At 46.2% G+C, this 16,464-nt stretch overlaps 1 protein-coding gene across 1 annotated transcript in view; it reads right to left on the bottom strand.

Moving 5' to 3' along the window:
- Positions 1-13,235, bottom strand: part of FYB2 (FYN binding protein 2) — a 146,658-nt gene extending 133,423 nt beyond the window's left edge. Inside the window, exons 1-4 of the mRNA XM_061119748.1 lie at positions 13,222-13,235; positions 11,651-11,941; positions 9,326-9,404; positions 5,992-6,146 (exon numbers count right to left, since the gene is read on the bottom strand). Of these exons, the coding sequence (XP_060975731.1) occupies positions 5,992-6,146; positions 9,326-9,404; positions 11,651-11,941; positions 13,222-13,235 (539 nt within the window). The remainder of the gene's footprint in view (positions 1-5,991; positions 6,147-9,325; positions 9,405-11,650; positions 11,942-13,221) is intronic.
- Between the last annotated feature and the right edge of the window lie 3,229 nt (positions 13,236-16,464).

The following is a 16,464-nucleotide window of genomic DNA, read 5'->3' as shown; positions in this document are numbered from 1 at the left end:
TTCTTTTCTATGACTAAGTAATATTCCATTGTATATATATGTATATATATATATACACATATATATATACATATATATACATATATATGTAACATCTTATTTATTCCTTCATCTGTCAGTGGACATTTTGGTTTCTTCCATGTCTTTGCTATTGTAAATAGTGCTGAACATTGAGGTACATGTATCTTTTCTAATTAGAGCTTTCTCAGGATACATGCCCAGGAGTAGGATTCCTGGGTCATATGGTAGCTCTATTTTAGTTTTCAGGGACTCATGCTCAGTCATGTCTGATTCTCTGTGACCAAATGGACTGTGGCCTGCCAGGCTCCTCTGTCCATGGGATTTTCCAGGCAATAATACTGGTGCAGGCTGCCATTTCCTCTTCCAGGGGATCTTCTTGACCCAGGGATGGAACCCACATCTCCTGTGTCTCCTGCATTGGCAGGTGTATTCTTTACCACTGAGTCACCTGGGAAGCCTTAGTCGTTTTCAGGAATCTTCATAATGTTCTACATAATGATTGTGTCAATTTACATTCCATCTACACCCTCTCCAACACTATTGTTTGTAGACTTTTTGATTAAGGTTATTCTGACCAGTGTGGGTGATACTTCATTGTAGTTGTGATTGCATTTCTCTAATAACTAGTGATGGTAAGAATCTTTTCATATGCTTCTTGGCCATCTGTATGTCTTCTTTGGTTTAATGTCTATTTAGATCTTCTGCCCATTTTTTGATCGGGTTATTTTACTTTTTTTAATATTGAGCTACATGGGATAAAATATTTGCAAATGAAGCAACCAATAAGGGATTAATCTCCAAAATGTACAAACAGCTCATGAAACCTTGCCATTCCTGCCTCCCATCAATCCTCACTTTTCAAGTGCAGTTGATTGCGCCTCATTCAGCAACATTCACAGGTATTTACTTGGTGCTCATTTTGGTGTGAGGCAGTTGAAGTTTTCTGGCACAAAAGTGGACAGTCCTTTCCCTCAGGAGGCTTACAGTCTAGTTTCACCTAAGAAAATGACAAGACTACTCAAAAACGTCTCTTCAACTAGTTTTCTTCTCTCCATCTCCTATTATCACCTCCCAGGTGGCTCAGATGGTAAAGAAACTGCCTGTAATGCAGGAAACGTGGGTTCAATCTCTGGGTTGGGAAGATCCCCTGGAGAAAGGAATGGCAATCCACTCCAGTATTCTTGCCTGGAGAATTCCATGGACAGAGAAGCCTGGCAGGCTACAGCCCATGGAGTCACAAAGAGCCTTTGACTATATGGGTCACAACAACTATGGAAAATTCTTAAAGAGATGGGAATACCAGACCACCTTACAAGCCTCCTGAGAAATCTGTATGCAGGTCAAGAAGCAACAGTTAGAACCAGACATGCAACAACGGACTGGTTCCAAATTGGGAAAGGAGTACGTAAAGTATGTCTCCCTGCTTATTTAACTTCTATGAAGAGTTCAGTTCAGTTCAGTCACTCAGTCATGTCAGACTCTTTTCCACCCCATGAACTGCAGCACACCAGGCCTCCCTGTCCATCACCAACTCCCGGAGTTTATTCAAACTCATGTCCATCGAGTCAGTGATGCCATCCAACCATCTCATTGTCGTCCCCTTCTCCTCCTGCCCTCAATCTTTCCCAGCATCAGGGTCTTTTCCAATGAGTTAGCTCTTCGCATCAGGTGGCCAAAGTACTGGAGTTTCAACTTCAACATCAGTCCCTCCAGTGAACACCCAGGACTGATCTCCTTTAGGATTGACTAGTTGGATCTCCTTGCAGTCCAAGGGACTCTCAAGAGTCTTCTCCAACACCACAGTTCAAAAGCATCAATTCTTCAGCACTCAGCTTTCTTCATGGTCCAACTCTCACATCCATACATGACCACTGAAAAAACCATAGCCTTGACTAGATGGACCTTTGTTGACAAAGTAATGTCTCTGCTTTTTAATATGCTATCTAGGTTGGTCATAATTTTCCTTCCAAGGCAGTCTTGATTCCAACTTGTGCTTCTTCCAACCCAGCATTTCTCATGATGTACTCTGCATATAAGTTGAATAAGCAGGGTGACAATATACAGCCTTGACGTACTCCTTTTCCGATTTGGAACCAGTCTGTTGTTCCATGTCCAGTTCTAACTGTTGCTTCCTGACCTGCATACAGGTTTCTCAAGAGGCAGGTCAGGTGGTCTGGTATTCCCATCTCTTTCAGAATTTTCCAGTTTATTGTGATCCACACAGTCAAAGGCTTTGGCAGAGTATATCATGCAAAATGCTGGGCTGGATGAAGCACAAGCTGGAATCAAGATTGCCAGGAGAAATATCAATAACCTCAGATATGCAGATGACACCACCCTTAAGGCAGAAAGTGAAGAAGAACTAAAGTGCCTCTTGATGAAAGTGAAAGAGGAGAGTGAAAAAGTTGGCTTAAAACTCAGCATTCAGAAAACTAAGATCATGGCATCTGGTCCATCACTTCAGGGGAAATGGATGGGGAAACAATGGAAACAATGTCAGACTTTATTTTCTTGGGCTCTAAAATCACTGCAGATGGTGATGGCAGCAATGAAATTTAACAAAACGTTTGCTCCTTCGTAGAAAAAATGTGACCAACCTAGAAAGCATGTTAAAAAGCAGAGACATTACTTTGCTGACAAAGGTCCATCTAGTTAGAGCTATGGTTTTTCCAAGTAGTCATGTATGGATGTGAGTTTGGACCATAAGGAAAGCTAAGTGCCGAAGAATTGATGCTTTTGAATTGTGGTGCTGCAGAAGACTTGACAGTCCCTTGGACTGCAAGGAGATCAAACCAATCAATCCTAAAGAAAATGAGTCCTGAATATTCATTGGAAGGACTGATGCTGAAGCTGAAACTCCAGTACTTTGGCCACCTGATGGGAAGAACTGACTCCTTGGGAAAGACCCTGATGCTGGGAAAGATTGAAGGCAGGAGAAGGGGACAACAGAAGATGAGATGGTTGGATGGCATTACCAACTCAAAGGACATGAGTTTGAGCAAGCTCCAGGAGTTGGTGATGGACAGGACAACCTGGCATGCTGCAGCCCGTGGGGTCACAAAGAGTCAGACATGACTGAGCGACTGAACTGAACTGACTGATTTCCTATTATGGGAGGAGGGAGGCTTAGGCTGGTGGTCCCCCTGCTGTAAGATGCTCTTTACATGAAATCTCTCTCTGTAGAAGCCCTTTTTCCTGTCACTTTAGCAAAGTTATATTGTAAGTAACTTTTAAACCAGGCACTCCCAGGCTCTATTCATCTCCAGCCCAAGCACACCTTTCAAATCTTTTAATCACATAATACCTTGCCTAACAATTTATCAGTTCTTTCCATAGACTGAAAGAAGGAGGAATGAAGAATTAGTAGTTAACAAATGACCAGATCGCTTCCCTAGCTTCCCCTTCAGTAATCTCCCTAACAAACTGTGTGAACAGACAGCATCTAAAGAAAGATCACAAGGAGTCAACAAGTCTGCATGCAGACGGGGATGGTGATAAGTCTGACCCCCTATCTCAATGCTTAACGGAGATTACTTCCTCTTTCCCTATAAAAGTTTCATGATCAAGCAGAATCTTTGGAGGTAGTTTTTGGGGGACACTGAGTCCGCCATCTCCCCACATTGCCTGCATTGTGATTAAAGGCACTTTTCCTTTGCTACCAATTTTTGTGAAAACAGCAAGTCCCCTACAAACAAAACTTCAAGTTGTGAACTTTAAAAGATGCTGTGAACCTTCAGAGATGTGTTTGCACGTCCAATCATGTAAGTTAGTTGGCCTGTAAGTTTGCTGTACTGTATGGAGAAGGAAATGGCAACCCACTCCAGTACTCTTGCCTGGAAAATCCCATGGACTGAGGATCCTGGTAGGCTACAGTCTATGGGGTCGCAAAGTGTCCGACACGACTGAGCAACTTCACTTCACTTCAGTATTAAAAATATTTTGTGTGCTTCCTTGTTTTTTATGTGTTATTTGTGTGAAAAGTATTATAAACCTACTACAGTACAGTATTATATAGCCAATTGTGTTATCTGGGTACCTAGGCTAACTTTGTTGGATTTATAACAAACTGGACTTATGAATGCACTCTTAGAACAGAGCTCATTTGTATGTAGGGGACTTACTCTATTGATTTTGTAAGTAGCAAGCAACAAGCAGGACTCTTAATCTAATGACACTGCCTCTAACATCCCACCTCCCAGCAGATAAGCTTTCTTAGTGGCACTTGAGTGGTCTTCCCCATCACAAATCTGACCATATAGTGAAAGTGAAAGTGTTATTCACTCAGTTGTGTCTGACTCTTTGTGACCCCATGGACTGTAGCCTGCCAAGCTCCTCTGTCCGAGGAATTCTCCAGGCAAGAAGACTGGAATGGATAACCATTCCCTTCTCCAGGGGATCTTCCCAACATTAAGGACTGAACCCAGGTCTCCTGCATTGCAGACAGATTGTTTACCATCTGAGCCACCAAGGAAGCCCCTCTGACCATGTACTTCACCGTCAAAAACCTCCTCTGACTTCGATGCCTCAGACACTCTCCCAGGACATGCAGGCTTCAGAATTGGCCTCGTGGAGCTTCTGCAGGCCCCGTCACTCGACTCCACACACTGCCATACAGAGTTTATTCCTGGGCCCACAGAGCTATTTCTCGCTTCTGGATGCTTGCCTAATCCATTTCCTCTTCCTGGAATGCCATCCTTGGCATCCCTGCCATTCACCTGGGCACCCCTCCACTTTAGCCTTCCAGAGTTGGTGCATCTAGCCTTTCCTGATGACTTCAGGCATGGTGACATACTCAACCTCCGTTCCCACAGTTCCCTCATCATTTGCTTTATAACCCAGCTGTGACTACAGAACTAGTCCTGTGTAGAAACATGGGATAACATCTCTGAGCCCACTACAAACTCCCTACCCCTCTGGGATGTCTGAGAATCTTCAAAAAGGGCTTCTCAGGTGTCCACTAAGCAGGATGGAGTCAGTTGCAGTCACCACGTGGCATCAATTGAGGGATCCCTTTCCGGCCCTGGCTCCTCCTTGCAAAGTCCAGGGCCTATAAAATGGGTAGAGGAACCACCACCCAGGGTGACCACCCAGGAGGACACGAGTGTCCTGAGGCTGACCTTGAATCAGACAAGGTGGAAAGAACTTTCCACGTGTAAACTCATTCTTCCAACTTCACTAAATTTATTGTAAAAACAATGAGGAAGCTGGGACTCAGTGAAGTTAGTCACAGATCCAGGTCACCAGGCTGAGGGGTGTGTGAGCTGGGATTAGCCCAGTCTTCTCACCCAGGGCACGTATTCCTCTGTGCTGAGTGTGGACCCGCATAGACTGTTGGGGCTACAGCTCAGCCCATAAACTGCCTTTGGCCATTTCTCCCCAGGTCTGTCTCCACTGAGTAGACGGGAGCACCTTCGAGGGAAGGGATTGTTTCTGATTCACTTTTATCCTCTGTATCCAACTGAATGCTGGGCCCACAATACGTGTTTCCTCCATAAATGTGTTACCTTTCAGGGGTGATGTCATGAAATTGTATTATTTTCCTTTTCTCCCTTGAGAGCTAAGCTTCTTCCCAACAGCTGGTCAGCCTCATTTACAGCCAAGTCACGTGGGGTCAAAGTGATTTGAGAGATGCTGTGCGGGGCAGGAAGGGGCAAGAAGTTGGGTGGCACCCGCCTCTTCCTGGAGCAGGAGCATTAACCTGCCCCACTCCCAGATCCCTTCCAAATGCCTGGTTTGTAGTATTCACTTGGCCTCCAGACCATGTCAATAAAATGATGGTCTGGGCAGCGCTGAGGAGACCATCCGGCTGTGTGCTGGTCTCACGCACAGGGGAGCATTTTAGCAGCCAGGCTAATACTTGAATCTTCCACTTTGGCCACAAATGTGCATCTTCTGTTTTATCTGCAAATTGCACTGGGCTCTGGGAATCACTGTAAATTGGCCTGGCTCTGGCTGAAGTCACAGACAGACCTGAAGAGCGGAGAGATTATGAATCCTCCACCGTCGTCCTGTGGGTCCCGGCCAACAGCCTGGGCTTGCTGGATTCTGCAGCTGTTCTCATCCTGATGATTCACTCTACACCCGATGTCTTCACCATCTGTCAGCGACACAGAGGCCGTGCAGGACTAGAGTGTGGGTAAACTTGAACAAGGGGTTTAGGGTGGGGGAATCCAGCTAGGGAAAGTGGATAGGGCTCGAAAACAAATATTAGGGGTGGCAGAAGGAAAAAGAGAGTGACAGGAAGCGTCATAAAAGTGGCTCAGAAAGTAGAAACGTAAACATTGTATATGACAGGTAAACATGGTCGTCTGTTCATCCATTCACTGATGTCATTCATTTCACCAACCATTCTCAGATCAGTCAGGACCCAGTTAGGAAAAATGAAATCACTCTAAATGTTTGAAACAGAAGGGATTTAACACAAAGAACTGGTTATACCAGGGATGGAAGAAATAGGACCAAAATGAGGACCACAAGGAAACCCAGAGATTCTCAAAAGTGGGGAACCGCTAGGCTGTCATAACAAAGAGGAGGTGGTGTTATCAGGGCTCAGGGCTGGATCAGGCAGAGGAGATGAGAGAGAAATGGCCACTGGCACATTTACCTCCTAGGGCTTCTCTACAAAGGAGGCAATTAGCCTGGTTTCTCCCTTCCTCCCATCCTATCTCCAGTCATGCCTCCTACTGGCCAATTTTTTTTTTTACAAGATCAAAAAAAGAGAAAGAGTAACAAAGTGCCTTTTTGTGTGTATGGAAGGGGTTAGAAAACTTCTTGGAGGAGATGAGAGATGAGCCAGGTCTTGAGTGAGCCTTGAGAGAATGAAGTGAAAGCAGGCAAAGGACATCCAGGAGAGGCGATGGCAGGCACCGGACCTCAGCTTTAGGAGAGGGGCCGATGTTCCCAGGGAGCAGAGAGAATCTAAGAGGCTGGGCAGAAAAGCAGACCAGAGGGGCCACAGCAGAACACAGCGGCAGCTCGAGGCCTGAAGGGTCTGCTGAGCTCAGAGTAGCCTGGAGGCCTGGGGAATTCAGCTGTAGGGTGACTGAAAGAGGGTGGTAGTCAGATGATCTCCATTGTAGAGGAAGAGTCTAATACCCCAAGATCCTCTCTCCTCCTACTAAGCCAGTGGGGAACTCCAGTGTCCTCCTGGATGTTCATATTTTACATTTATTCAAAATAAGGTTGGAATGCTCTGGCCTGGTGATTGTCTTCAGAGCTCAAGATACTATATTTGAAAAGGCACAGCTCTGCTTTGGAGGATTGTGGTTGTCCAGTCACAACCATGTCCCACCCTTTGTGACCCCATGGACTGCAGCACAGCAGGCTTCCCTGTCCTTCACCATCTCCTGGAGCTTGCTCAAACTCATGTCCATTGAGTCAGTGATGCCATCCAACCCTCTCATCCTCTGTCGTCCCCTTCTCCTCTTGCCCTCAATCTTTCCCAGCATCAGGGCCTTTTCCAATGAGTCAGCTCTTTACATCAGGTGGCCAAAGTATTGGAGTTTCAGCTTCAGCATCAGTCCTTCCAGTGAATATTCAGGGTTGATTTTCTTTAGGATTGAGGGGTTTGATCTCCTTGCTGCCTAAGGGACTCTCAAGAGATTCACCTTTTTGAAAACTCATAGGGGATTGGGAATCCAATCAGAGGAAGAGTATGGTTAGACACATCACTGTGCTTTTGTGGCCAAAACCGAGGTGTAATTAATGCAATCTGAGCTATGGTTACATCACTGGAATGTGAAGATCACTTCTCTAGGTGACTGCTCAGAAGTGCAGTACTCATTCTTACATCTAAGGAGTCTGTTTAAAAGTCAGTCTCATTATTTTATGATTGAGCATCATATGATTTAGTTTAGGCATGAGGAACAGATGAAAAGGATAGTCCCTCCCACTGGTATAGCATCTTAGTCTTTCTAAAACACTTGCACAAAATCAAAGGAAAGTGCAAAGAAATAAAGATAGGAAAAGGAGGCAGAAGGGCGAGAAACTAAATTATTCTTAAGAGACTTTTTTTTTAACACTGCACTGTCAAGAGAGACAGGAAGTCAATATCCAAGTATATTTCAAGAAGTCAATATCTGAGGATATTTTAGGGAACTCATTGTCAGAGGTTTAGAAGTTGAAAACCATAATATCCAGTTAACTTACAGATTTCTGAAAGGTTGGATGATCACTTTGAGTGATCACAAAATAACATTTACTCCTACAACTTGTCTTTTTTTTTTTTTTTTTTACTTCAAGGAAAATAAATATACCAATTTAAGCACACGCTTTTTTGTAGCTAGCATTCATTTCCCCCTGCTTCCTCTTTTTTTGTGCTTGAAAATATTCCTTCAAGAAATGTATGCACTCATTCTTCCCTCATAAGCCCAAGTGATGTAGGGAAAAGTAGAGGTGATCCCACCTCTAGTTCCAGGTATGGGTCTTGATTGACAGGTCATCAGTACATGCCCTTAACCTCAACAATTGGTTCAGTGGTGGTCATGTGATCTAAACCAGTCCAAACAGAGGAGTCAGATGATTCTCAGAATGCTGGAATGAGACTTCTTCTTGCTCTCAAAGTACACTAGAATTACGTAGTAGTGGGGACTACTGACAGCCATCTTTGACCATCAGGAGAGTCGGGTTTAGAACACCTGAAACTCATGCAACATTGTAAATCAATTGCAATTCAATAACAAAAAATTAAATTTACCAGGCAGACGAAATACAGGTCCTCGAGTTGTTGGATAGATTAAATCAGCACTAAGGCTTAATCTACACTTGAAATTTCTAGCTCTGGGAGGTGATAAAATCCCCATTTGGCTTGCCAGTTGGAGTCGGGTCATCTTTTGCCTGTGATAGAAACCTGTGTAATAACAATAAAAATTCTTTTGTAGAATGAAAATATTGCTTATGTGAGAAACAACTGCTTTTTAACCAGCATTTATTGAGCTTCAAGCCTGTGCCAAATGTTTTCACATACATTGTTTCATTGAATATTCACACATTATCTTTATTTTTAGTTGACAAAACTGTGGCTGAAAGAGGTGACTTGCTTTAGAAGGATAATTAACACTGGCTGTTGTCACAGCTCTCAAATTGTGGTTGCTTAGCATATGTAAATGTATTTCTTGCTCACGTCACAGTTTGAAGGCTATCAAGTACTCTTCCTAAGTGAGTGTCCTTAACAGATGCCTCCCGGTTTTGGCTTACTTCCCTAACCCTGACATCCTGGAATGTTCTGTTCCGGTGGTGTAGATACAGAGACAGTGTCAAAAATCACTAGGGAGCTTCAGGAGTAAGGTCTGAATGGGCTTATCACTCTGCCTGCATCCCATCGGCCAGAACTCAGTGGGTAGCTCCCAGTCGTAAGGTAAGCTAGGAAATAGTCTTCTTCCGAGCTGAAGGGAAAAGGGAGTAACTGTCAGTTACCCAGTGGAGGGCCATCTCAGGACCCTGCCTACCACAGTTTGTAAGCAGAGGCGGGGTTCTGAGCTTTTGCTCTGTCGCCTCCGACTCTTTTGTGACCCCATGGACTGTGGCCCATTAGGCTTCTCTGACCATGGGATTGACCATGGGATTTCCCAGGCAAGAATACTGGGGTGGGTTGCCATTTAGCAGAGCCAGGATTCTAAGCTAAGCAATGCATTCCCATGGCCTTCTATTTCTCCAGTTTCTTCTTTTTCCTCCTCTAACACCCCTCCCCCCTCATACACATTCGCGTTTTGTTAATTCCCTCAGTAAGCAGTTACATAAAGGTCAATTTGTATTTCTTTTCAGTATCTTCTTAAGGAAAGAAGAAACTCTCAGCTTCCCTGACATTTGGTAAAACCACAGAAGCTGTTACTACCTCAGAGAAGTGCTCACTGCATGATGATGTATATGAGGGATTGATCATTTACTTATCCTCAAAGCAGATGGACTTTATAAGGAGAAGTGCTCTGTAATGCAGACATGACTGTGAAGAATAAATCAGATTTCTGTGTGTACTTAGGGGAGAAAGAATTATTCATATGCCAGTGTCTGCAGTTTTGGGTCCATTTACTGGGTCCGCAATCCCACACAGTCGCCACAAGGGGGAGAGCTAGACCCATCCCTTCACAGGCAGCTATTTTTGGAGGCTGCTTCTAGCCTCAAGGAAAAAAACCAAAGAAATAAGACTATGATATTTTTTTTTTCAAATCGGACCAACTTATAAATTATTTGTGAGTCCAATAAAAGGCAATTATCAACATTTCCTACTATTTCAAGAGTAATATATTCTATGCTAGGAAAAGATTCAATTTTTTCCATGGCTATGATTCAGACAATAGAAATCGGAAGCAACCATAATCCAAAAAAAAAAAAAAAAAAAGATTGTAATCCTGTGTAAATCTCTGTCTTCAAAACTCAAATCAGAGGATGTGAATTCTGGCCCTTGTGGACATGAGATATTTGCCCTGAAGGCAGTGGCGTTGGATGGGCTTAAGGGAGGTAGCTGGAAGTGTGTGTGGTTGTGTGTGTGTGGTTGTGTGTGGATGTGTGTGTGTATGTGTGTGTGTGTGGTTGTGTGTGTGTGGTTGTGGATGTGTGGGGGGGGTTGTGTGTGTGTGGTTGTGTGTGTGGGGGTTGTGTGTGTGTGTGGTTGTGTGTGTGTGGTTGCGTGTGGGGGGGTTGTGTGTGTGTGTGGTTGTGTGTGTGTGTGGTTGCGTGTATGTGTGTGTGTGTGTGGTTGCGTGTGTGTGTGCACACGTGTGCCTACAGTGAATTTGACTTACTCTTCCCTAGCACAGGGGAGGTAGGGTAGAATAATCTCATCCAAGCAACTAAATAGTGAACATTATAGACTTATTTTAGGAAGTATGGTTCTATTATTTTCATACCAAGTAATGGAGCTCAGAAGATCCTGCTTTCATAAACCAGGTTGTCGTGGGAAGACAGGCCCTTCTGCTCTCTCCAGTCAATCCCCTGAGCAGCACTTGGCTAAGCAGCAGCTTGGGTTGATGAGACAACCATGGTCCCTGGCTCCAGAGAGACAGAGCCTGACTCTTACATCTGTGGGCCAGCAAAAGTGAGACTTTGGGCAAATTACTTAACCTTTCTGATCTTCAGTTTCTGCAAAGCCCATCTCACAGAATAACCATAAAGATGAAATGAAATGGGATATATAAGTACCTATCACCTCATGAGTGGTCAGTGAATATCAGCTTTCTACTCTGATAAGCCCCCTTGTTTTCCTAAGGATGGCAACAAATAAGTCTAAACGGAGCCTGGTTCTACACTTCCACAAATTCTGAGTCTATGGACCTGGATTCTGGAGAACTTACTCAGAAGTTCTCTGAGGGGGAGTTCTCTCCCTGAATTCCACAGCTCTGGACCATGCAGCCTATTTGTTGGGGGGTGCAGTCTCCAGGCCACCCAGGCACTTGGCTGAGCTGAGAAGGCTTTCTCAAGCACAGGGACCAAAGAAGGAGAGAGTGGCAATGAGAGCAGGTACAGCCCGTGTTCCGGACCAGCTGCCGCTGTTACTTAGACACCTTTCCTCCAGTGTGTGAAAAGCACGACAACAGGACCTGGTGAAACTGAGAGCCTCGGCTAGCATCTAGGGAACTGGACGTGCCGAGTGTAGGCTTGGAAGGAGAGAGCATTGCAGGCGTCCTGAGATCACCAGGACTCTGGGGGGGTTGGGGGTGGGGGTGGAGTCAGGTCAGGACCCCAGCCCTGAGAGAAAACTGGGAGGAAGTTGCCCCATGCCACAGGGACCGCCATCACGCCGTGTGGAGAGCCCAGAGCCAGCTCCCCATCCTCAGAACCGGTCCTGAACACTCTGCTGTATTCCCTCCCACTCCTCCTGGTCTCATTCCTGTTTGTGAACTTATGTCCGTCACAGTTGCCCAGAATCAGCCCCCGCTCCCCACTCTCGCATTCCTCAGCATTTTTCTGGGCCCGGGAGGCTGACCTACACAGGCTGAATCGTCAGGTTGAAAAGCGCCAGTGGGAACACCAGAGGTGGGATGAGAAGGAGGTCAGGCGTTTCTCCCCTGACCCACTCCCCGCTTGGAGCAGCGGGGTTCTGCCATCACTGCACTCCACCGCCCTCCTCCTAGCCCCACACCCTCTGCGTTCACCCTTCCTCCAGTCATCTGGGAGATGCTGGCTCCCTGCGCTTGCAAATCTCTAGGTGCCTCACGGACCCTCATCAGTTCCCTCAACTCTGTCCACCCCTGCCTGAGAGGCCCTGTCATTCAGATCTCTCTTTTTGAATGACCTGAGCTGAATCCTGACTTCCACAAGGGCCCTGATGTATATATATCACCCCTTTCTGAAGATTTATTTGTACATTATCTTGTTTTATAAAGGAGCTTATCAGGATACATACCACATGAAATCACCACTACAGTATTGTAAAGTAATTAGCCTCCAACTAATAAAAATAAATGGGAAAAAAAAAAAAGTGGAATTAAAAACCACGGGTACCAGGGCATGTGCTTCCCTGGTGGTTCAGATGGTAAAGAATCCGCCTGCAATGCAGGAGGCCCAGGTTCGATCTCTGGATGGGGAAGATCCCCCTGAAGACGGGAATGGCTACCCACTCGAGTATTCTTGCCTGGAGAATCCCATGGACACAGATGGGACTGGCGGGCTACAGTCCATGGGGTCACAAAGAGTCGGACACGACTGAGCGACTAAGCACGTAGCAGGGCGTGCATTGGAATTAAAGATAAAACTAAGGCAACTGCATGCATAATAATCTCTCCCCTTGATCACGCAGGGCACACATGCAGCCTCTTGGTTTCCAAATGCCCACAGATTCTCACATCTATTAAGTTCCAAGCTTATAAAACACAAATAAGCCAATTACCCTGCACACACACAAGTGTGTAGAGATAGGGGTTTTAGCAGCACTGTCTTAGCTGTAATGAAAAGAGGATTGTGCAGACAACGTCAAAAAGGGAAGGAAGCGGGCAGGATGTCACGGTAAGGATGGGCTTGGCAGTGAGAGAGAGGCAGATATCCTGGGAATCTAAGAGGAAGAACCAGAGTGTGGCCGGGCCCCCCAGTGGTGGCCAGGATCCAGGGCCCCTGCAGAAACTCCTGGAAGGAATGGTTGGCGTCCATACTATGTTCTGTTGTTAGCACAGCTAAGCTGTGTCCAAGGACTGGATTCTCTCTGCTTCTCTTTCTGCCAACAATTCACTCCCTCACTTGTCTATGGTCTTCCTCACAGCTTCTGCTTACCCAGACTTCCACATCGTCATGACTTTTGTCTGCACGTCATATCAGTTTTTCAGGGTCTCTTGTTCTACGTGACAGCCTTTCTCTTGGCTTCCCACCTGTCTGAGTTTCTGCTACTCATAATTGGATTTTCCTTACATCTTTTAATTCAGCTTCCCCAGAGTGAAAATCTGATTGGTCAGCTCACTTCTCTCTGGGTGGAGCTTTCCAGGTGTGGCCACATCAGAGCCGGCCTCTGGTTAGGTGTCTGCTCTTAGGGCAGTCACAGGCTCCCAGGGTGTCTCGTGCTGAACAGGGCAGCTCAGGGGCTGGGTGTGTGTGGGCAGAGCTGTGGACAAGGGCAATGCTGTCATTCATCTGTGCTTGTCATAAAGAGACTACGGATGATTTGCAAGCATCTGTTGATTCTGGTAGCCTCAGGCCCCTGGGAGTCTCTGCTATGGCTCCATCCTCTGTAAGGAATTCTTTTGCTGATCTACTCCAGCCTCAAGGGCAGGATACATAGAGCAGAGGGAACATAGCCTGGACCAAAACAGAAGGCACTGCGGTTTGGTGAGGTCATTGGTTCCCATCAAACCAGACTGTGACCTAGAGACTGCAAGAGAATTCCCAGACACCATCTGCTCACGAGGACAGAGCCAGTTCCAAACTGACTCAGAACCTGGAGAAGGTGAGCTATGGATGGAGATCCCAGAGGGCTCTGGCTGAGCCTGGGGCAGTCAAGCTCTGTCACTTAGCCAGCCTGGATGAGGCGGTCCTCTTTCCTGTGGACAGCTGTCAGAGGAGAACTCGCCCCAGAGGGGTTAGCAGTGTCAACAATGGCAGAATGGAAATCCCAGCTCTGCCACATATGAGCTGTGTGACCTTGAACAAATTACTTGATTATTGAACCTGTTTCTGCATGTATAAAATGCAGGCAATAAGAGCTACCTTTTGGAGCGGAAGCAAGAAGCCCATGATAGAGTGGTTATTAAGTCCTTGGAGACTGAGCTCTCAGAAGTGTATAGTAATTTTTATGATTATGAGTATTAGTGGAACTGCTGACCGATTTTCTAATATTTGCTCCCAAATATTAGATTGGACTTGGGCTCCCAAAGACTTAGGAGGGAAATAATCTTTCCAACTAATGTGAGTAGTCTTGCTATTGATAATGAGGTGGATACAGCATCTTGAGTTACATAGGGCTGGCTGGGCACTTCATGCAGCTCACTTGGCTGTGAGTTGAATATTGGGGAAAGTGAGCTCTGGAAATAAATTTTTTAAAAAGGCAGCAGTACAAGAAAAGAAAACAGTTCTCCCCAGAGGCACAGTAGGCTAGAAAGCATTTTCTTGCACAGAGTTGCAATGATGGCTGGGTCCACCATAGCATCCCCCTGCCTCTGAAATCCAGGAGGTTATGAGAGAAAGCACAGGCAAGCTTGACCTTGTAGTCCAGACACCTTCTCTCAAGATAGCCCTCCCTACCAGTATCAGAGATCCTTTGTTCAAGTGACAATGCAAGCCGGGAGTCACTGAACTCCCGCTGTGCAGTCTGGGGGAGGGCGGCTAGAAGCAGGCGGCTTATGGCCTCTCTCCTTCTGCCTCCCGGGAGAAGGTGCTGTTCCCCAGCAGCTCAGGGGGCCATTCCTCTAGTGAGAAGGGAGGGAGCCCCTCAATCTTGCTTCTGGGGCGGGGGGTGGGGGATGGGGGGAGCGGAGGTCAGGCTGAATTATCTCGCAAGAGCAATTGGCATCTACCTTGGCTGGAGTCAGCGAGCTTGTAAAATCACTTCCCCGAGGCACTCCAGCACCCAATTTGGAGATGAGTGGGGATTTACATGTTTCAACAGAATGTTTCTTTCCGGTATCGGGGCTCAGTCAGTCGTGAAGAAGGAATTTGTGAGCAAAGCTCACTGGCTGTGACTTGTGCTTCCTTCCTGTCCGGAGGGGCTGCAGGAGTGCCGGCATAAAGGGCTCAGTCTTTGAGGTGAAAATAAATGATGCTTGGGGGTGGGATGCATCTGTCTCCTTGTGACCCTGGGGAGTCTGTCTCTGGGGTCAGGAGGGATGAGGGAAGAAAACTCCTCTGACTTTGAAACGTTCAAGGTCAGGGATACTCGATGTATTGAACGTTTCTTTGCAGCCGGGTACTGTGTCTGCCTGTAGTGCAGGAGACCCAGGTTCGATCCCTGGGTGGGGAAGATCCCCTGGAGGAGGGCACGGCAACCCACTCCAGTATTCTTGCCTGTGAAATCCCATGGACCGAGGAGCCTGGCGGGTTACAGTCCATGGGATAACACAGAGTCAGACATGACTGAGTGACTAAGACACAAATGCTGTGTGAAGTCATTTACCTAACACGTCCTTGTTAGATCCTGATGACAACCCTGTGAGGTTGATGTGCCTGTCCTTATCTTATGGATGAGGAGAAACTGAGTCTCAGAGAAGGTAAATGTTAAGCCCAAGGTCACATAGCCAGAAGCTGCTCATCTGCCCCCTGCCCCCAGAGGGTGTTCCCTGGAGTTGTACCTGGAATTTACACCAAAAATAAGCATCATATGATATAAAAATGGTTGTCAGATTGGGAATTTGAGATTGACATATACACACTGCTATATTTAAAATTAAATGACTTTTCATGAAAAGAAACAGAAAATACAAAGAGGTGTCCAGTATATTTGTTTTGCATTTACAGTCTATGCAGGATCTTGCTAGAAAAAGGTAGGTCATGCATGTGTGCTCAGTTGTGCCCTGTTCTTTGCGACCCCATGGACTGTAGCCCGCCAGGCCCCTCTGTCCATGGGATTTCCCAGGCAAGAATACTGGAGTGAGTTACCATTTCCTACTCCAGGGGATCTTCCCAACCCAGGGATCGAATTCACATCTCCTGCATCTCCTGCATTGCAGATGGACTCTTTACCGACCAGTAGTCAGAGAGCTGGAGAGCAGTTGTCTCAGTTTCACTGCCCTGGGGTTAAGTGAACTGAGGGGGATTGGAAGCCTTACCCAGACTGAATCCAAATCCCTGCTGATCCACTTACGAAGTCTGGGACCTCAAGAAAGCCATCTTTCCTTTCAGAGCCTCAGTTTCTCTGTTTCAGAGAGTTTCTCTAAGAAGTCAAAATGACCATCACTGCAGTGACCTTATCGTATAGGACAGGCTCCACAGACATCAGGCCCATTTACCTGTCATCCAGTCACCTCTTGCTCTGTAACTATGTGTGTGCTCGGTCGCTCACCTGTGTCTGACACTGTGACCCCATGGACT

This window comes from Dama dama, chromosome 20 (assembly GCF_033118175.1).
Source record: "Dama dama isolate Ldn47 chromosome 20, ASM3311817v1, whole genome shotgun sequence".
In the NCBI taxonomy this organism is placed as follows: Eukaryota; Metazoa; Chordata; class Mammalia; order Artiodactyla; family Cervidae; genus Dama; species Dama dama.
The sequence above is the reverse complement of the archived record's forward strand: the minus strand, read 5'-3'. Positions and strand labels throughout refer to the sequence as shown.